Source organism: Pelophylax lessonae (assembly GCF_965119305.1).
Source record: "Pelophylax lessonae genome assembly, chromosome: 4".
In the NCBI taxonomy this organism is placed as follows: domain Eukaryota; kingdom Metazoa; phylum Chordata; class Amphibia; order Anura; family Ranidae; genus Pelophylax; species Pelophylax lessonae.
The window spans coordinates 285,350,263-285,373,160 of NC_138771.1; the positions used below are offsets into that span (position 1 = coordinate 285,350,263).

General features: G+C 43.7%; 1 protein-coding gene across 1 annotated transcript in view; it reads right to left on the reverse strand.

The window, feature by feature from the left end:
- Window positions 1-22,898, reverse strand: part of LRRIQ1 (leucine rich repeats and IQ motif containing 1) — a 378,050-nt gene that overhangs the window by 179,912 nt on the left and 175,240 nt on the right. Inside the window, exons 15-17 of the mRNA XM_082254861.1 lie at window positions 22,260-22,667; window positions 13,084-13,288; window positions 9,024-9,143 (exon numbers count right to left, since the gene is read on the reverse strand). Coding sequence (XP_082110987.1) covers window positions 9,024-9,143; window positions 13,084-13,288; window positions 22,260-22,667 — 733 coding nt within the window. The remainder of the gene's footprint in view (window positions 1-9,023; window positions 9,144-13,083; window positions 13,289-22,259; window positions 22,668-22,898) is intronic.

The window sequence follows — 22,898 nt, forward strand, 5'->3', positions numbered from 1 at the left end:
AAACGCAGTCTATTTAACATGGCTTTCTATGGGACACATTCACATCTAAGATTTTTTTCACCAGCTGCGCTTTTGGAAAGGGTCAAGGAAATTTTTTAAATGCAAAACTGTGCTTTTTGGTTCAATAGACTTCAAATGGAGATGCTGCAGAAAATATAATTTTTGTAAGAACTTACCATAAAATTATTTTCTCTGAGTCGTCTGACAGTCGCAGCCCTTCCATATGTGCTTCACTATTGGGTAATGGCGCCATCTGCAGGAGCAGGCTAGGTAGTGATAACTTCATTAAAAGCTTTTACTTAGACAGACCTTATGGGCTGTCGCTCTAGACATTACCCTCAGCCACACAGAGCTGCTATTCAGTTTCGTAGCAAGCAGTGCAAAAAGACAACCAACCCCAAAATAGAGGGGCGGGGGCTGCGACTGTCAGAGGAGTTCTTACAAAAAAATTATATTTTCTCTTACGTCCTCTGACAGTCGCAGCCCTTCCATATGTTCTTCACTATTGGGATGTCCAAAAGCAGTGTAGGTGTGAGGGGTCAGAAAAGACGCAACCAACAACATGGCAATGCGCCAGCAAGGCCAGAAAAAACTAAGCCAACAGGGCAACAGAAGCTCAACAGGAGCAAACCCCAGAACAAAAAGCCACCCGACGAAATGACAAACAAGTCCCTTCAACAGACCGCAGCATGTAAAACTTTGCGGCCAAAGGAAACATCCCAGGATGCCAGCATGTCAATCTTGTAAAATTTTGTAAAATCGTGCACAGACGACCAGGTTGCACACCTGAGCCACAGAAGCCTGATGGCGAAAAGCCCAAGAGGCACTCATGGCTCTAGCAGAATGTGCCCTCACAGGGAAAGGAGGAACCTGACCCTTTTGTGAATAGACTTGAACAATAGTCTGTCTGATCCATTTGGAAACGGTTGCAGCAGATGCAGCCAAACCCTTCCGAGGCCCTTCAGGAAGGAAAAAACAGGGGATCAGACTTCCTAAGAGATTCTGTGGCCCGACAGGTAAACCCTGATGGCCCGAACCACATCCACAAATGCAAGGCAAATTCCTTGGGATGCTCGGGCTTCGCACAAAGCAAAGGCAAAACAATATCCTGATTGAGGTGAAAGGCAGACACCACCTTCGAGAGAAAAGACTGGTTTGGTCGCAGAACAACCAGATAAGACGAACGGCAGGTCAGAGCAGCCAATTCAGACACTCTGCGAGCAGAGGTGATAGCCACCAGAAAGGCAACCTATTTCTGTGATATTTTTAAAGGGGGGCCGTTGCAAAACGGACAAAACCAAATTCAGGTCCCATGGAGGCAAAGGAGCCCTCCTTGGAGGAGCCAAATGATGCACCCCTTGAATAAAGGTGCGAACCAGAGAATTGGTCGCCAAGGGACGCTGGAAGAAAATGGCCAAGGCCGACACCTGATCTTTAATCATGCCCAGTGCCAAACGCTGTTCCACACCTTCCTGTAGGAAGGCCAGGACCCTCGCCACCGAAAAGGAGCGAGGATGCAACCCTTGCGACTCACACCAGGTACGATGGTAAATCTTCCTGGAGGAAGCCTTCCGAGCCCTTAGCAAGGTAGGAATCACAGCACCGGAGAGACCTCTGTCTCTCAACACCTGGCCTTCAAAAGCCAGAGACCGTAAAGCAGGATGGAAGATTGGTTCCAGAGATAACAGATCTTCTCTCTGAGGTAGCCGCCAAGGAGGCTCGACGACCATCTATACGAGGTCTGGATACCAAGACTGACGAGGCCAATCCAGGGCCACCAGGATCACCTGTACCTGTTCAAATGGCAATCCGCGGAGGAACCTGGACAGCAGTTGAATCGGGGGAAAAGCATAAATCAGCTGACACCGTTGCCAAGGCACCACCAGTGCATCCGTTGCATCTGCCAGAGGATCTCAAGCCCTGGCCATGAACCTTTTCACCTTTTTGTTGAGATGAGATGCAAATAGATCCACGTTCGGAGTCCCCCACTGGGCACACAGGAGACTAAACACTTGGGGTGTTTTACCCTTAGCGGATTGGGGCAGGAGGGTACACTAACCCCCTGTGAGACCCTTGACAATCTCACCCAAGGATTCCCTGAAAAGGCGTTCCTCCAGATAGGGGATATCAGACACGGTCTTTTATGATACATGGTCTGCCGACCAGCTCTTTAGCCACACTATGCGGCGGAGTGCAAACCCCACTGCAGACAATCTTGTGACCAGGGGAGCCTCGTCCAGGGCCACATCACACAGGTACACCATGGCCATGGACCATTTGGTCCGTGAGCTCAATGAGAGGAAACGACTCCCTTACCAAGTTGCTCTTAAGCACCTTGATCCATTCCGTAACCATCTTTGAAAACTAGCACGAAAGTGAACACAGGCTTGAGAAGTGAGCCCGCCACGTGTATAAAGCGATTCCATGCTCCTATCCATCGGGTCTTCAAAACACTGGGAAGTTCACCCCGGGCACCACCGTGTATTTATTTATTTTTTTATTAACCTGGAAACAGTGTGTCCAGCGATTGCTAACATGGACCCCAAAGGGATAGTGACGTTGAAAACGCTTAGGCACCGCCAGCACGTGCTTAACGCGTCGCCACTGTATGTTCAAGATATCGTGAAACTCCTCGGGGCAGGGGAAATCCTGACCCGACTTCTGAGCTTTGCGGGACCCGAAGGAAACCCACTTACCTGACTGTGTGGGCTCCTCATCAATTTTCAAAGTCTCCCTAATGGAGCGAATAAGTGCTTCAACTAAAGCGCATTCCCACGCTGCAGCGGAGGAGGACTCCTCCGCTTCCCCATCTGAGTGTGAGGACTGGGACCCCTCAGGGGGGTGTCGTCTGTGGCAACCAGATCAGGCTCTGAATCAGATGACTGAGAGGGCATCGGTCGGTTCTGAACAGTACACTGTGACATCATTTGCGACGCCAAAGGTGCAATGGCTGCAGGCAAAGAAGCTGAGGAAAGGAGCTCTGCATGTTCCGAAGGCGCAAAACAGATCAGCGGGGAAATAGTTAATCTAGGACTCCATTTTGGCAGTGTTACAAAAATTGGGACACTGGCCCTTTAAATCTGTGATTTTGCGGTCCGCACCGCGATCCCGCACTGCCGCCAGAGTCCCCCTTTATATTGCCAGATGACCTGAAGGAGCAATGTGTTTAAAGAAAAAAATGCCCAGAAAGCATTCAAAAAAACCCTATAGTGACAGAGATATAGGAAAACTAAACCGCTCTCCACTGCAGCAACTGAAGATGGATGGAGGAAGTGACATCATCCACTAGAGGCCGAACAGCGCCCTGAGCCACACAAAAAATGGATGCCAATCGAAGTCTATGGGGAAAAATTACAGGGCGGCTGCCCACATCCAAGATGGCGCTGGAATTGCACATGCTAGCAAAAAATGACTGCTGCCCTTACTGTGAGCCAGCTAGGTATGCCCTCACCAGAAATGGTGGCCGAAAAAATGGCGCCGAACAGTCAGGAACCCAGGACCCTGGCCACTGCGGGAATCCACAGGGAAGCCCCCCCAGGACGAGCTAAAAGCCCCACACCCCCCCAAGCAGCGTTTGCCGCTAGAGCGCCCCCAGAGGGAGCAGGGAGACAGAGACCAGCCAGGGGGGACATCACAGAAACCGCATGCCCTGACATCCCCAAGGAGTGGGCCCACATGACCCCCCGCAGATGACTGTCCCAGGGGGGTAGCATCACTCACGACACCATGGACCGCGGCCTCTGCTCCGATATGGGTCATCTCTCACCCTGAGTCGGGGTGTCGTCAGCCAAGAGGGGACGCTGCAACACAGGGCGTTCCAGGGTTGATGCATCCCGGGGAAGAAAATTCCTCCACTGGCTCCTCCTCATCCGTCGGGGCACCGTTGTGGCGAGGCCCGGGCGGACCACAAGCTGCACACGCTCGTAGGCCCAGCTGGGACACCATAAGGGTCTAGATTATCCAGTGCGAGGCCCAGCCCGGCTGTCGCTTGTAGTTCTCCAGGAGGACCCCCCCTGACTAACTAGCGATAGTGAGTGAGAAAATAAAAAGAAAACATTTTTCAAAGAAAAATAAAAACTGAGACAAGGAGTCCCAGCAGGGTATTCTAGTCCTACTCCTAAGCTAGGCAGCAAGAAACTGATTAGCAGCTCTGTGTGGCTGAGGGTAATGTCTACTACTTGCTTACTGGGCACTTATACCCCTCCCTTCCTGACCAGGCTAATTGTCAGCTTTCAGCGCTGTTGCACTTTGAATGACAATTGTGCGGTCATGCAACACTGTACTTATCTAACATTTTTTTTTCATCTTTTAGAGCTTTCTTTTGGTGGCATTTAATCCCCACTGAGTTTTTTTTTCTTTTTTTTTGCTAAACAAACAAAAACGGATGGAAATTTTGAAAAAAACCTTTTCTTCGTTTCTGTCATAAAATTTTGCAAATATTGTAATTAATCTCCTTCACTGTTGTGTTCTGAATGAGGCTTCACTGATAGGTGGCACTAATGGGAACTGTAGCCGTCTTTTGGCTATAGTGCTGTAAGGAAGGGGTAATTTGTTCAACAAATTGGCCAAAAAAACCCAAAACGCACCACAAAAAGCACTGTAGAAATGGATCAAAAGAAAACTGCATAGGTAGCACTCATCTGCGCCCTCACAGTTCATTGTGAACTACAAGCCATCAGCCATAATGACTGACAGTACTTCTAGTCAATTAATTCACAGGAAATTTTTTGTTTTCAATTTGTGACAGCAGGTGCAGGGAGAAGATCCCCTGCCCACTGTCACAAAGCAGGGAGCACTGATGGCAGGAGGTTGCTGCATAGGAGCATGTTACACCCTACATTTGGGTTCCTAAGGCGGACTTAGCCTTTAAAGGATCAACGTGATATTTTAGTCTAAGGTGATGCCTTGAGGCTTAATTTACCAATGGGAAGATTGGGTAATGTAAAATTTCCCTGCAATACTTTCTAGCACAGTTTCTGCCCATTTTGGAGGTTTTGGTGTTTTGCTAAAATAGAAAAATAAACAAAGGGCATGAAACTCCCTCACTCATTACAGCTATAAAGATAGGTAGGCTAGGGAACAATCAGTTCTAGACAGCCTAAGTTTTTGATTAAATGGTAGTTTAAAAAAAAAAAAAAAAAACACTAATATGTAAATATTTAGTGTGTGATATTCACAATTCAATATCCATACAACAAGGTGAACAATACACTTTCTTAACCTAAATACTTAAAAGAGAAGTTCAGGTTTCTGAAAAAAAAAAATTATACACACCTAGGTTGATGCAGAATCGATCCAATGCTGCATCTGTCCCCCATCGTCTCTACAGAGTACTGAGTGATCAAACACTGCTGATCACTCAGTTCTCCCCTCCACCCTGAGCATAGAGTGGGGACTCTCAGTCACTGGCTCTCTGCTATGCCCATCTGGTGCTCACTGGAGCAACTGGCTGTGCAGGGGTTAGGAGCAGCTGGCTCAGTCCTCCCATCGCCTCGCTTAGAGCCTGAGCCAGCTGCCAGTTCAGCCAACCATCCGTATTTTTATGAACAGTTTGTAAAAATCACCCTGATTTTTACTGTCCATAAGTCTGTAGAGGCAACAAAACTATCTGTAAAAATACAGAGGCTGGCCTACCCCTGTAGTCTCTATGGCAGTGGATTGGCGGTTTACTCTCTCCTAAGTGCTGCTTGCTGCCCAACTGTTAAAACTATTGGTTGCTGGCCCTAAATTCCTCCTCAAGCTGCTCTGCCTTCAAGTGCTGCTAATCCCAGCCAACAGTCCACCTGCTAAGAACAGACCTGGGAGATAGAGTCTCCGTCAAAAGGGATCTGCCAGGGATAGAGCAGAGTCCAGGACACTGATGATGTGACTGTGCGTGAGGGTAAGGGACTGGGGGAAGGAAGTGAGCGGAGGAGTCCAGGCCGGGGACAGTCTCCACACGGAGGCACAGGCAGTGTATTGTCTTACACTGTAAAGGGGAACCCTGTAGACTCTGATGTATGGGGGAACCCTGTAGACTCTGACGTAAGGGGGGGAGGGGGTTTGTAGACTCTGATGAAAAGAGGAACTCTGATGTAAAAGGGCACTCTGGAAAACCTGATGCACAGGGGAATGCTAGGGACTTTGAAATAATGGAGGACTCTAATGTGAACACAGGGTTCATCCTGACTGCTGCAATCTATATTTTGCTTTGTATGTTACTTATTAACTTAAATTATTATGTACATAGTAGTGACCAAGGTGTTCATTGTCCCAACAGTTACAGATTTTATTGAAGTTCTTCTTTAGGGTAGGCCCAGTCAGACAAAACAATACCTTTTTTTGCGCATAAAAGCAATAAAAATGTTTAATTTTATAAAAAAAAATCCTTTGTTCTTACATTTTGTGGGTACAAGGACTGTTATATGTGTACAGTGTATATAGCAACTGTTTAATCACCACCCTTTAAAGAGAAAGTAAGCTCTCTCCCTTTGAAGCTGTTTTATATATAAGCCAGTATAGCAATGTATTCCAACACATTCCACATTAATAATAACCCTCAAATACCCTCACTCATTTGTTTTTTAATGTTTTGCTGAATTTTTAAAAATCCTCCTTCCTGGGGTCAGCCAGCGCCCTTCTGAGTCCATCTTGCAATTTACTACTTCCAATTTCTGCCAGTCCGATTTTTAAACTCGCACATGCGCATTAGGTTCTTAGCAAGCCTCGTTCTAGTTCTGAAATCACTATGGTAACGGTGTACCGTGGCTCATCCCCGCTGCAGTCAGCCACGATGTCCCGATGTTTATACCTTTCCCTGTGATGGGTAAGATCGCATGGGGTGCATCAAGAGACTGAAGTATTGCGGGATCTCTGTGCTGTGCCGCACAGAGTGGATATGACAGATGCAGCATACATCTTTATGGACAGACTGTACAAAGAGCATGCCGTGACTCGGGCTAAAGATGCGCATTTGCCGGTGATGTCAGCAAATGCAACAGTACAGATTACAAGAAAACAGAGCAAGTAAGAGGACATTTGCATACAACAATTTGAACTGTTTGTAGTGATGTATGATATGGGCATAACTTATGGGGGAGCGTTTTCTTCCTCTAAGTCCCAAAATGTGGCCCTGCAAACTGAAAGGCTATGGCATGCTACGCCACGGAACTTCTTTTACTGTTTATCCTTTCATAATCCTAGTCGTGCTCACATTTTGTCACTCTGGTTTGAGTTTTTCATTGTAAAGCAAGCAGAATACTGGAGTAATAACTATTATTGGTAATATTAACATATTGTTTATACTGCTTATCTATCGATTTTCTTAGCTTATAATAGGTGTTTCTGTCATATTTCAGGATATCAGTAAAAAATGAGCTCCACCTGTAAATTTTCCATGTTTTGCCAGTAAAAAAAGTCCCACGAGTTTGGCAACCCTGCATGTAAGTGGCAAATGCCTAACAATTCACAACTATAGCACTCCATATATTTGTGGTGTGCAGTGGTACTGCACATCTTCAATTGTAACCATGTGTCTAATATATATATATATACATACTGTATATTTACATTTATATTGTATCTCACAAAAGGGAGTACACCCCTCACATTTTTGTAAATATTTTATCCTATCTTTTCATGTGACAACACTGAAGAAATTACACTTTGCTACAATGTAAAGTAGTGAGGGTACAGCTTTTATAACAGTGTAAACTTGCTGTCTCCTCAAAATAATTCAACACACAGCCATTAATGTCTAAACTGCTGGCAACAAAAGTGAGTACACCCCTAAGTGGAAATGTCCAAATTGGGCCCAATTAGCCATTTTTCCTTCCCGGTGTCATGTGACTCGTTAGTGTTACAAGGTGCCAGGTGTGAATGGGGAGCAGGTGTGTTAAATTTGGTGTTAACGCTCTCACTCTCTCATACTAGTCACTGGAAGTTAAACATGGCACCTCATGGCAAAGAACTCTGAGGATCTGAAAAAAATAATTGTTGCTCTACATAAAGATGGCCTAGGCTATAAGAAGATTGCCAAGACCCTGAAACTGAGCTGCAGCATGATAGCCAAGACCATACAGCGGTTTAACAGGAGAGGTTCCACTCAGAACAGGCCTCGCCATGGTCGACCAAAGAAATTAAGTGCATGTGTGCAGCGTCATATCCAGAGGTTGTCTTTTGGAAATAAGACATGAGTGCTGCCAGCATTGCTGCAGAGGTTGAAGGGGTGTCGGGTCAGCCTGTCAGTGCTCAGAACATACACCGCACACTGCATCAAATTGCCCTGCATGGCTGTCGTCCCAGAAGGAAGCCTCTTCTAAAGATGATGCACAAGAAAACCCCCAAACAGTTTGCTGAAGACAAGCAGACTAAGGACATGAATTACTGGAATGATGTCTTGTAGTCTGATGAGACCAAGATAAACTTATTTGGTAAGATGGTGTCAAGCATGTTTGGCAGCAATCAGGTGAGGAATAAAAAGACAAGTGTGTCTTGCCTACAGTCAAGCATGGTGGTGGGAGTGTCATGGTCTGGGGCTGCATGAGTGCAAGGTCTCTAACATCCACTAGCTCCATGAAGTCGTGATGAAGGAGTGGAAGAGGACTTCAGTGGCAACCTGTGAAGCTCTGGGGAACTCCATGCCCAAGAGGGTTAAGGCAGTGCTGGAAAATAATGGTGGACACACAAAATATTGACACTTTGGGCCCGATTTTTAAATTTTTACTTACGGGTGTACTCACATTTGTTACCAGCAGTTTAGACATTAATGGCTGTGTGTTGAGTTATTTTGAGGGGACAGCATATTTACACTGTTATACAAGCTGTACACTCACTACTTTACATTGTAGCAAAGTGTAATTTCTTCAGTGTTGTCACATGAAAAGATATAATAAAATATTTACAAAAATGTGAGAGGTGTACTTACTTTTGTGGAATACTGTATATATATATATATATTACAAATTACACTACCTTTTACAATTACACATAAAATATTCTAAGAAGAATAATAGAATATTTTTGTTAGAATGTGTTCTGCTTACTTCATCTAACGTGAAATGGTCCAAATTCACTTCTTCAAAGTCATCATCTAGCTCATCTCTTTCAATAGCAGCAAAAGCAGCAGCCAATTTCTTTCTAAGGAAGAATCCTTTCCAAGCTGCCTGCACAGAAAATGAAAAGTATGTCAAACGAGAAGCATAGATAAACCAAAAATACAGATTCACTCTGTTATCCCATTAAGAAGATAAAACATCTCTGAGCTCCGTTTAATAGCTCAATGATCTGTTTTTGAACTTTATGTGACATCTAAAACTACATGACAAATTAAATGCCTGCATGTGTCTGAAGCCTAGAATACCCAGGAGGGTCTATTCAAGTAAGCAGAAAGGAATTCTTTAACTCCCCTTGTTGCATGCAGCCTGGGTCAACTAATTAATAATTTGACAATTCCTTTAGGGTGTTTAAGGGCCTCAGGGAAAAGAAGATACAAAGAGAAAGCAAAGCGTGTACTTGCAACCTTTAACTTTCAAATTAGTGAGACTCAAACAACCTCTTGTATAGAAAATGCAGGCTTTGAGTGTCTGGTTATTTATAGAAATGAGCTATAGGCAGAGTAAAGCTATTCTTAGCCTAAGCTTTGTTGCATGCATCTTTATAATTTGAAAAAGAAATACTGTGAAGAAGGAAACGTGCCAGACTGGGCCTAAATGGGCCATTTGTTTTCATTCTGAAAGGAATATAATAAGAAATATAAATAATAATGTTGCATATAACTTGCATACTTGAATATCTATCTATCTATCTATCTATCTATCTATCTATCTATCTATCTATCTATCTATCTATCTATCTATCTCTTTTGTATTGTTAAGAAGTTGCTTACATATTATATCATTTTGATTTTTGGTTCAAAGTACTGGTTTCAATCTTTAGTATGATATAACAGATTTAATTTAGGCTGCAGCAAATCTTTCACAGTTTGCAATGCATGAACATGCAATTTATTCCTTTAGACATATGGTGTTAGATAATTAACATTTATTTTCCTCCCGTTACAAAAGGAGGAGTATGGCCAAAGCTTTTTTGGCCTTATTTATCCTATTGATCACAGGAGTGCAGTTCATTCTGCACTCCTGTGACCAGTTTTCAGCCAAAAGTGGGTTTGAGCCATCACTCAGCCGGTCCAGGCTCTAGAAAGCTCCCATCTTTAAAGTCAGGATCCACCCAGATGCCTGGATCAGCAGCTGGCTTGGCCTCTCAGCAAGACAGTCACTGGCTCTCTGTTCACTGAAGACTGAGAACTGAGCAAACAGCGGCCTCTGATTGCTCAGTTCACAGTCTTAGAAGCAACAGGGACAATGCAGCATGCACCTAGGTGAGAATATATTTTTTTAAAGAACCCTATATTTCTCTTTTAATTCAGAAGTCTGCGGTTAGATACATTTTAAAATTTAACTCAAGATTCCCCACCCCTTCGTGTCCAAGCTACCCACCTCCTCCCTATAGGCCGCCCATCTTTGTTTTTATTTTTATAAATGTACCTATCCAAATGTCTTATGATGCAGAAGTCCTCTGTTTTGTTTGCCTCTTCTCAAGCTCTGGGCAGTCCTCAATAAAGCAGAGAGCAGTCATTGTATGTGAGAGCAGTCATTGTATGTGAGTGCAGGGTGTTGTATTGAGGTCTCCTCCGAAGGAAGATCCATTACACCTTGCACATACAAACTGTCTTGTGGCACCATTTAAAAGAAAATAATAAATTGCCTGTAGCTGGACTTTAAGTTGTTTCTTATGATTTATTGAAATAAAGCACAAGTCTGGGCTAACAGCTAAATTGCCCTATTGATATTCACTCAAATTTAGGAATACATATATGTGGGGGGGGGGGGGGGGGTTGAGCACTCAGGAAGCTGCAAAGTCAAATCTCAAACAATAGAGAGAACTTTCTTGCTATGGAGTGTGGATGGTTTGTGTATAATACAAGAATTGCTGAGTAGAATTGCAATGCTTTGGAAGGTAAGCAGTTTCAACTGTATATTTATCTATTTTTGTAGTTCTTTTCTAGGTCCCCTAGGTAACTGCTGCAATAGAATTTGCTGAATTGTTGAATGTTGGGGAAAGGACATTTATACCAGACTGAATTAGTTATGTTGGAATGTCTTCCAAATTCAAATAAACCTTCCTGTATGGAATACATAGATCCTCTCTTTTACTAGGAAATCAACAGACTTTCAACTCGATTAATGAAAAATAGACAGCTGATGGAAAATAAAACCAAAGTCCAGACTACGGGTCCAGAAAAGGTTAAATAAAAAAATAAAAAATAAAAAAAAAACCTTCCTGCTCTCCAGTATATAGCATATACATTTTTTAAACTAATGATGAAATGTACACACACTACAGAGTTTACTAAGCAGAGTTTACATTTGCTCTCCAAACAGATGTACCTTGAACTATGTAAGTTCTTCTCAAACTAATTTAATCTTTTTAGAAGCATTAGGAACAAACTCACAAATTAAAGCGGAGTTCCACCCTGGGAATACATTTTTTAATAGAAATACCCCCGGGACAGTCAGGGCTAGTACATTCCACAATGGCTAGCCTCTGATCTGTCCCGGGTTGCACTTACCTTTTAGGAGAAATACTTACCTTGAAAAAGTATTGTCCAGTGCTGCCATCTCAGGTGTGGCAGCTTGAAGCCAGCGCGATCCTCTTCTGCGTCCTCTTCTTCGGTCCCACGATGCACTGCACCGGCCCCGCCGTCACTTCCGGTGTGCGCGCGTCATCCCTCCACAGCTTCTGGGCATGCCCAGAAGCTGTTTAGAAGGGAATGACGCGCGCGCACCAGAAGTGACGGCGGGGCCAGTGCAGGCGCATTGATTCCTGGGAGCGATGACGTTCAGCTCCCAGGAATCATTGCAAAGCCAGGAAGTGACGAATCGCCGTGGCCACCGAGGGGAGGAAGAAGGAAGTAAGGTAAGTATATTTTCTTCTACACGAGGTAAGTAAAAAAAAAAAAAATGCGATTATCCATTTGTTTTTCAGGTGACCCGGTGCGAGAAGATGGAGGTAAGTATAAATTTAGGGTGGAACTCCACTTTAATGAATTAAATATTTTTATAAAATAATAATAGCGTGCATTAGCCTGTGTCAATTAAGGTTTTGTAGGACTTCATTACAAAGTCTCTCTGGCCAAAGTTTCCACACAGAAACAATTGGTAATATGGTAGTGTTAGAGGTGCTGAATACTAGTTATAAGTTAAGGCTTAATGTTCTAATGGCAATGTTCGGGCTGTTTTGTTATACACTAGTTTTAATGTAGTAACATGTCTAAGCGTCCGCAGCTTTCTGGCAGGCCTAAATGCAGAAGAGGAAGAAGGAACCAGAGTGGAAGTCTTTATCAAGGGGTTTCAGATTTCTGTCATTATGCTGGGTGGCGACACAAAATCAAACTGCTCTGAATTCAGCAACTCACAAAAAGGATGTTATCAAGTTTGATTTCTGCGTGGGCCACATAGGCTGTTGCATGAGACAGCACCAGTCACCTGCAAATTATTCATCGAACAGTCAGCAATACATTCTTTTGTACGATATAAAGTTCCATAAGGCCCATACTTGCCAGATCTTGCCAGGTCTTCACCGTTGTAGCCTGTGCATTTAGCTGGGGAAAAAACATGATTACAGTATTTCCCTTTGGGCCTAAAAATAAACCTAGAACCATACTGTGAGCGGAGCAGTGAGCTGAGCCTGCTTCACTCCTTTAGGGCTCATTTCTAGCTTTTAAAAAACCATGTCTCCTTCAGCCTCTCTTTCTACCCACGCCACAAAGGCAAGTCTGGTAAGCTCTCCATATATAGTCTCAGTGTTAAATCTGGTCAGTTGATTAGAGTAAAAAAACAGTAGTACAAGACAGCTGGCTAAAGCAGCAGAAGATATAAATCCAGCCTTAGTAACCATCTTACAAAATTCTAAATTGCCTAGCATGGTTCTTCATTGTATAGACCAGAATTGGAGAGATCTTGGGGAAATGATTGTCATGTGGTACATGCACTTTTTCTGCTAACCAAAATGCAAAAATTGAAGTAGTATCTGGCATGAACTTACCTGTATAATAGTGGCAGCCTGATGTTTGATATCTGATCTCTTCATCTTAGCACAGTGCTTCTTTTTGCAGGTTTTTGGTCTCCTGAAGTACTGGCGCCATGCCGATTGTATTGTGGAGGCAGCCTCATGAAGCTTTGTGTAGTAACAAATATCTCTTCTTACCACATATCCTCTCCATAAGGACTGAATAAGAATGGCTGCTTGGCTGGATATACAAAAACAAAAAATTCAAACATCAGTACGAAAACCTACATAGTAATTGAACAAGACAGTGTTATGTTGTTATTCTTCAAAAGGAACTTCACCCTCATCTCGTAATATTTTTTTTTCTGCTAACCTGATGCTGGGTTGTCTTCAACTCAGATATTCCCCCAGCAGATCTAGCGTTGTACTGCTGAGATCCACTTCTCTGTCTTCACTTCCTACATCTGGTGCCGCCATGTTCCCCTGTGATTTTATCGGGAGGCTGCAGTCTCTTCCAGGTTCAGGCACAGCCTCCCGATGATGCACCACTAGGCCCTCCCTTCTCCTTCTTTGAATGAAATGTTACATATCCCTGGAGGTATCGGGGGCCTTGACATATTCCTTAAAAAAATGTAAGTACAAGAAAGGGTGAAGATCCGCTTGAAAAGTAGAAATAAAAGTAAGAAATAAAGCGCAGTAAAACTGCATATTACAAAATTGTGCATGCGAGCAAATCTGTGTTATCTTTAGCGTTATCCATAGTTACAGTGCCTTGCGAAAGTATTCGGCCCCCTTGAACTTTTTGACCTTTGCCACATTTCAGGCTTCAAACATAAACTGTAATTTTTTGTGAAGAATCAACACCAAGTGGGACACAATCATGAAGTGGAACGAAATTTATTGGATATTTCAAACTTTTTTAACAAATAAAAAACTGAAAAATTGGGCGTGCAAAATTATTCAGCCCCCTTAAGTTAATACTTTGTAGCGCCACCTTTTGCTGCGATTACAGCTGTAAGTCGCTTGGGGTATGTCTCTATCAGTTTTGCATATCGAGAGATTGAAATTTTTGCCCATTCCTCCTTGCAAAACAGCTCAAGCTCAGTGAGGTTGGATGGGGAGCAATTGTGAACCGCAGTTTCAGTTCTTTCCACAGATTCTCGATTGGATTCAGGTCTGGACTTTGACTTGGCCATTCTAACACCTAGATATGTTTATTTGTGAACCATTCCATTGTAGATTTTGATTTATGTTTTGGATCATTGTCTTGTTGGAAGACAAATCTCCGTCCCAGTCTCAGGTCTTTTGCAGACCCCATCAGGTTTTCTTCCAGAATGCTCCTGTATTTGGCTCCATCCATCTTCCCATCAATTTTAACCATCTTCCCTGTCCCTGCTGAAGAAAAGCAGGCCCAAACCATGATGCTGCCACCACCATGTTTGACAGTGGGGATGGTGTGTTCAGGGTGATGAGCTGTGTTGCTTTTACGCCAAACATAACGTTTTGCATTGTTGCCAAAATGTTCGATTTTGGTTTCACCTGTTTGGTGTGTCTCCCAGGTGGCTTGTGGCATACTTTAATTGAAACTTTTTATGGATATCTTTAAGAAATGGCTTTCTTCTTGCCACTCTTCCATAAAGGCCAGATTTGTGCAGTATACGACTGATTGTTGTCCTATGGACAGAGTCTCCCACCTCAGCTGTAGATCTCTGCAGTTCATCCAGAGTGATGATGGGCCTCTTGGCTGCATCTCTGATCAGTCTTCTCCTTGTATGAGCTGAAAGTTTAGAGGGACGGCCAGGTCTTCGTAGATTTGCAGTGGTCTGATACTCCTCCTATTTCAATATTATCGCTTGCACGGTGCTCCTTGGGATGTTTAAAGCTTGGGAAATCTTTTTGTATCCAAATCCGGCTTTAAACTTCTCCACAACAGTATCTCGGACCTGCCTGGTGTGTTCCTTGTTCTTCATGATGCTCTCTGCGCTTTAAACGGACCTCTGAGACTATCACAGTGCAGGTGCATTTATACGGAGACTTGATTGGACACAGGTGGATTCTATTTATCATCATTAGTCATTTAGGTCAACATTGGATCATTCAGAGATCCTCACTGAATTTCTGGAGAGAGTTTGCTGCACTGAAAGTAAAGGGGCTGAATAATTTTGCACGCCCAATTTTTCAGTTTTTTATTTGTTAACAAAGTTTGAAATATCCAATACATTTCGTTCAACTTCATGATTGTGTCCCACTTGTTGTTGATTCTTTACAAAAAATTACAGTTTTATATCTTTATGTTTGAAGCCTGAAATGTGGCAAAAGGTTGCAAAGTTCAAGGGGGCCGAATACTTTCACAAGGCACTGTAATAATATCCATATGCCATTTTGTCTAGTCTTTAGCATTAGTGGGAAGTGATGAAGTGTTCTATTATCTGAGTGGAATGTTGTTATCATTCCTTTATTAAGCCCCGGAAGATTTTACCCCCTTCCTGACCAGGGCCTATTTTGCGATTCGGCAATTGCGCGGTCGTGCGACGCTGTACCTAAACGAATTTGACATCCTTTTTTTCCCACAAACAGAGCTTTCTTTTGGTGGTATTTGATCACCGGATTTTTTGATCATGCGCTATAAAACAAAAAAAGAGTTGTTTTTTTTTTAACGCTTAATGGCGGCGATCTGCAATTTTTTTTGCGGTACTGCGACATTGCGGCGGACAGATCAGACCCTTGAATGACATTTTTGACACTTTTGGGGTTACCAGTGACATTTCTACAGTAATCAGTGCTATACATATGCACTGTTACTGTAAAATTACACTGGCGGTGAAGGGGTTAACTTTTTTTGAGAGGGAGGGGTGGTGTGTGTCCCTAGGGGCGTTATTCTAACTGTGATTGGCTGTGGCTTGAGCTGTAGAAACAGTGATCAACGGTCCTACATAGTAGAACCGTATGATCACTGTTTCTACACAGTGGAGAATGACAGGCAGCTTGTTTACATCAGCCGCCTGCCTTTCTCCCGCTGCAGCGACGATCGCCGAGTGACCGGCGGACATCGGGTCCGCCGGGCACACGCGCGGGGGGGACCGTGACCACGCGGGAGCGCGCCTCCGGGGGCGTGCTTTTGCTCCCTAGACCCTCACAGGCTAGCGACATAGATCTACGTCACTCTGCCTGTGAGGGGCTGACTGCCGACGTAAATAGTCGTGCGGCAGTCGGCAAGTGGTTAAAGGAAGTTCTTTGCCAGGGGCTGGGCATGCAATGGGACAGTTCTATCCTCACCCATTGCGCACTCTCTTCTGCTCTTTTATGAGCCACTTTGACTTGTTTTATAGGAAAAAAATCTAAAAAAATTAGAAGGGACAGTTCAGGGCAGGGAGGAGCTACACTGTTCTATACAGTGATGGTCTCTGGCCACTAAAGCTTATGTTACCCTTAAACTGATAATTAAACTTTGTAAACTGATAATTAAACTTTGTGTTTTTATGGATATGTTTATGCTGGTAAAGTCATCCTTTTCTGGTTTTATCAGGAGATAGTTCCCGTTCTATCCTAAGTCAGCTGACCATGCCATGCAGGGAAGAAAATCTATGCTGGTGTGGTCAGTTTACATGGCCATGCATGCTTGGTGTTACAGAAGACTATGCCAATGCACAGCGTGCTTGTATCACCTGCAGTAAGTTAGGCTGCCGGAACCCCCCAAGCCCCCCAATCCCCTGCCCAGCCCAGCTTTTGTTTTGATTGACAGCAGCTTTTGCTGAAAGCCTCAATCAACACAGCAAGGCAGGGGAAGAGGGGGGATCGGCAAACTGAATATGGTAGCTACAGACGGTGTACATTGGCACGGCGACCTGTAACTCCACGCACAATAGAGGAGCTGTTGTGTGTGATGTTTGCCCGATACACAGACATGCCCACCTGCTATTGGAAACAGTGGGAACAGGGTTGTGTGGTCATGTGACCGCCATTTAAAACATTTCATTAAGCTGTGCAGCATACTTTGGTAAATGTAGTTTAAGCTGAAAAAACATTTTTTTTTTTTTTCACTTACCTAGGATAAAACATGTTTACAAATACTTAAAAATGTTGCTAAAGGCAAAACTTTTTATTTTTCATTCTGGATAGAGTAAGGGTGAATTAAAACCCGTCAGTTTTTTTCTTTTGCCATCTGTGTTCCATTATGGAGATTTCTCTTCACTTTCTGTCCTATAGCCAAAACAGGAAATCAGGGGAATTCCCTCCAAAGTGAGGGAATCCTGGGGTGTCACCAGGGTCCCCATTGTAATATTTCTATCACGTACCTGGTGGAGATTGAGCTGTAGAGGAGGCTTCTCTTGCACCTCCTGTCCAACACCCCTGGTAGAAATGACAGGTGGTGTGGGGCAAAGAGTGGTACGACGGCCGGTATAGTAGAAGGCACTAGCTGTGCCTTGACAAGAAACCAATGTCCACGGACCACCGGATGGGCACCTGGAACTGGAACTCTGTGATGCTGGATGAGAAGGGAGGAGCGTAGCCGGAACACAAGCCAAGGGATCATCAACAGCCGGGCAGTGCGGGTACCAGAACGTGAGATGGAAGCGGTGTCAAGATACAAGCCGAAGTCAGTACACAGTCTTGCAGCGAAGTGCAAAGGCATAAGACAGGAGCAGGGTCAAACACAGGCTGAGGTCAAAGGTAGGCAGGCAGGAATCCAGAGGAGAGTCAAGGACAAGCAGAGTCAGCACAGGTAAACCGGAAGCAATTTAGAGCACAGGTGAACAGGAACAAGCTGAAAGACCACTCCGCAATGTGCTCCTGTCATTGCTCAGTTTAAATAGGCCATTTGCCGCCAATTGCGTGCCTGTGTGCGCAAACGCACATTTGCGCATATTTATTCTTGTGCACACACTAATGTGTCTGGGCATGCGCGCCAATGACTGTTTGGGTCCACCTGAACTTTAGATTTAACTTTATGGGTATCCATGGAGACACCTAAGGTAGAAATGACAAGTCCCCAGAATTGGATTGTTTCTTTTTCAAATTTGCATTTTTCGGGCCTTTGCGTACGTACAGTCCATGGTCTCTTAGGTGGCCTAGGACCTTTTTGGCATGTCCACAGTGCATTTGGATGGATACTAAAAAGATAAGAATGTCCTCAAAATATAAAATCATGAATAGGTCAAGAAAGCCTCTGAAAATATTATTTACACAATGCTGAAAGGTGGCTGGAGCATTACACAATCCAAAGGGCATGACAAGGTACTCGAAGTGACCGAATCTGGTGCGAAAGGCTGTCTTCTATTCGTCCCCTTCGCGGATCCATACTAGATTGTATGCTCCTCATGAGTCAAGTTTCGTAAATACTGTGGCTGCCGTAAAGCGTTGAAAAAGTTTTGGAACTAGGGGCAAAGGATATCTGTTCTTAACAGTGATTTTGTTTAAATTCCGATAATCGACACAGGGGCGCAGAGAATGATCCTTATTCTCAACAAAGAAGATACCAGCCTATGCGGGGGGACATAGAGGGCCGGGTGAAGCTTTTCTCCAAATTTTCATCAATATAGCAGTGTAGTGCTTCAAGTTCTAGTTCAGAAAGAGGCAAGATGCACCCAAAAGGTATCTCAGCACCAGGTAAAAGTTTGATTAGGCAGTCATATGGACGGTGGGGTGGCAAGATGTCTGCTTTCTTTTTATCAAAGACTTCCAAGAACTCATGGTATGCTGAAGGCACAAGCTGTGATACAGAGCGAGATCAGGATGTAGACCCAGAAGGGGTACAGGTTCCAAAGGACGGGCTGGAAGCAGTGTTGCTGGCAATAGGTGGATGAAAATCCCACTTTTCCTGTTCTCCAGTTTAGCTGAGGGTTGTGTGCTTGTAGGCAGGGGATGCCCAGAATAACAGGGAACAGAGGAGATGGGATAATGTCCAGAGATAAGTATTCTCATTGGTCAGTATTAGATATAGTAAGTAGTGGGCAGGTTTCTTGAGTTATAGGCCCAGGCTTAAGATGGGATTCATCGGCTAGCTGGCGGGTCTTTGCTTGCAGGGGAATCTGATGACGCTGAGCAAAGTCATTGTCCATGAAGAAGCTGCAAGCTCCAGAGTCAATGATGGCTGGGACTTGGATGTTCTTACCGGGGATCTGTAGTGAGAGAGGTAGAGTAATATGAGTGGATCGGTCTCTCCCAGAACAGTTAACGAGGTAAGAAGAGAGAGCGGACTTGGACTTGCAAGGCCTTATAGGGGAGTTCTAAAGGTAATGTCCTGCTTCCCCACAATAGAGGCATAGGTTATTCCGGCGTCTTCATCTCTCCTCGGTGGTGAGTGGGGAGCGCAAGAGCCCCAATTGCATTGGTTCTACCCCTGAAGCGGTGGGGGTATTGGTAGATGGAAGAAATGCTGGAGTTAACGGTACTTATGGTAACATCCAGGTAGGTCTGGCACTACCGGCTCTTTCCGCTCTCTTCTCCCTTAGCCTGTGATCAAGCTGGATAGCGAGACTAATAAGGTCGTCAAGGGAACCAGGCGTACTCACTCTGGCAAGTTTGTCCTTAGACCCTCTGACAGGCAGAGGCGGAATTGATGACGTAAGGCTGCATCATTCCAGCCTGTATCGGAGGCCCACCTAAAGAACTCTGTGAAATAGTCTTCCACAGGGTGGCGGCCTTGCTGCAGTACATGTAGGTTGCGTCAGCTGTGGCAGATCACTGGGGATCTTTATAAAGCTGAGCCATCACTTTGAAGAATGATGAGATCGTGTTCAGGACTGCATTGTTCTGTTCCAGAAGATGATGGGCCCAGGACTGTGGCTCCCTGAGAAGCAGAGAGATTGCAAACCCCACCTTGGTGGATTCAAGTGAGAAAGTCCGTGGTTGCAGAGCAAAGTATATTTCACATGAGTTCCTGAAAGCCCGGAATTTGTGTCGGGCTTTGAGGTCACAAGTAGGCAGGCAGAAATCCAGAGGAGAGTCGAGGACAAGCTGAGTCAGCACAGGTAAAACCAGAAGCAGGTCAGGGCACAGGTGAACAGGAACAAGCTGAAAGACCACTCAGCATTTTGCTCCTGTCATTGCTCACTTTAAATAGGCCGTTTGGCGCCAATTGCGTGCACGTGTGTGTGAACGTGCATGCTCACATGCACATTTCTTCTTGTGCACAAGCTAATGTGCCTGGGAATGCGTGCCAATGCCTGTTTGGGTCCAGCTGAACTTATCTTACAATTCCCCTTCTTATCCTGTTCTGATGATGTTTTCTTTTACTTTCTCTTTACTGATACTGGTAAACAGGGCAAATAGAGAGGGTGAATCTTCTAAATTAGGGCATGAACAGGAATAAAACCTGACAAGAGTTGTAATCTCTCTCTACCCAAAACAAACTAAACTTTCGCCTTTAGTGACACTTTAAGCACATATAGAAGGAAAATTACATTCTAAGAGGCAGGTATGGAAAGTCTTTGACCTCTAATATGTTCAGCAAGCAAAGTTGAAGCCAACAGGTCAGAGAGAATCCCAAGTCCTACACTATGCCTGCATAGCAGCTGGATGACCTTTTCTGAAAGTCACAACACACTAGGGGGTGACTGAATATTGGATTTGTACACTTTTCTGGCATTGATGTTGACAAAGAATGTCCTGCGCCATTCAGAAAAGCAGTGCAACATTTTCTAATACTACTACTGACACGCCCAATAAATGCAGGTAGCGCTTAGTGAAAATGTTACATTATGCTGTAATGGTTGCGAGGAATTTAGACAGGAAAAAAAGCGGTTTAAAAATGTCCTTTTTTTACATTCCTTGTGCCTGGAAAGGACATGCTAAGTGCCTAAAAGATACATATCAATAAATCTACAATACATTTGAAACCCTCACATTATACCTACTTTATTCTATTCATAAAAGTATAAACTGACAGCCGTATGAATAACTGAAACACTACCGCCAGATAATTTCACTACAGGTGATACAGTTTACAATAACAAAAAAAAAGTACTTAACCACTTGCCGACTGCTCACAGTATATTTACTGTGGCAGTCAGCCCCTCACAGGCAAAGCGACGTAGGTCTACGTCGCTAGCCTGTGAGGCTCTGGGGAGCGAGCGCGTGCCGCCGGAGGCGCGCTCCCGCTCGGTCATGGACCCCCCCACGCATTTGACCGGCGGACCCGATGTCCGCCGGTCACTCGGCGATCGTCGGGGGAGAGGGAGAAAGTCAGGCGGCTAGTGTAAACAAGCCGCCTGTCATTCTCCCCGGTGTAGAAACGATGATCACACGGTTCTACTATGTAGGACCGTTGATCATTGTTCCTACACCTCAAGCCACAGCCAATCACAGTTAGAATCACGCCCCTAGGGACACACAAAGCCCCTCCCTCTCAAATAAAGTTAACCCCTTCACTACCAGTGTATTTTTACAGTAACAGTGCATATGTATAGCACTGATTACTGTAGAAATGTCACTGGTAACCCCAAAAGTGTCAGAAAATGTCAGTCAAGGGTCCGATCTGTCCGCGGCAATGTCGCAGTACCGCAAAAAAAATCGCAGATCGCCACCATTACGCGTTAAAAAAAAAACAACAAAAATGACAGAAATCTTTCCCTTTGTTAGTAAACACGATAACTTTTGCGCAAACCAATCAAAATACGCTTTTTGCGATTTTTTTTTACCAAACATATGTAGCATAAAAGAAATTGGCCGAAAATGTTAAAAAATTTTGATTTTTACATTTTTTTTGGGGGGAATTTCATACAAAAAAATGTGAAAATATTGTTATTTTTGCAAAATTGTCGCTATTTTTTTGTTTATAGCGCATGATCAAAAAATCGCACAGGTGATCAAATACCACCAAAAGAAAGCTCTGTTTGTGGGAAAAAAAGGACGTCAAATTCGTTTAGGTACAGCATCGCACGACCGCGCAATGGTCAGTTAAAGTCAAGCAGTGCCGAATCGCAAAATACCCCCTGGTCAGGAAGGGGGTAAAATCTTCTGGGGCTTAAGTGGTTAAAACTGTAATCAGATTACATGGAAATCAATTACTTGGAGTGTAGCAAAGTACTTTTTTGTATTTCAATAAATGTAAAATGTTAGTAGTAAAAGCTGCATTAATATTTATGTGTAAAAGCTTTAGAATATATTTACTGATCAAATATACAAAAAGGGTAGTATACTGCTAATTTCACATCTTTTTTTAGTAAAAAGGAATATGTTGTATGAATTATTTAAATAACAAGAAAACTTACATTTCTCTGCTTTTCGCAGAGGGATATGTTTTTAAGGTTTTCCCCAAGTTATTGGAATATGTTGCATTTCCTGAGACACAGATGGAATTATCCAATGGTAGAGACTGAACAGTTGTGTTCCCCACAAAATACTTATTCTCAGCATTTTTAAGGCGGTCTTCAGACAGAAGGTGAGGCTGATTCAGAGTGAGCTGCCTTGTGTGATCATGGTTATCTTCGTTTAAACCACTGATAACAGGATTATTGTGCTTTCTGCTTGCAAAAACTGATTGACTTATTTCTGAAGGATCATCTTTCTGAGAAACTTCGGTGTCACCATATTCATGTGCATATCTGTGTTCACTGCTGAGTTTATGCAGTTCTTTTAAAGTATTACAGTACAGTTCTAGCTTTTCCAGAGAACATGTCCTGAAAATATAAACATAATTACATGTGAAAGTCAATCAAAATTATTTTTTTTCCAGTCTGAGTTTATTGAAGCCAATTGAGGGTACGGAAAATACTGGTACGTTTTACATGTAACATACAGTAATACAGTATATCATAATTTTGAATAGATAACGTGGGTTAACAGGTTTATAACAAAATTGTTTATAATCAACCAAAATATTGATTCCCTTGGTGCAAATAGATGATACT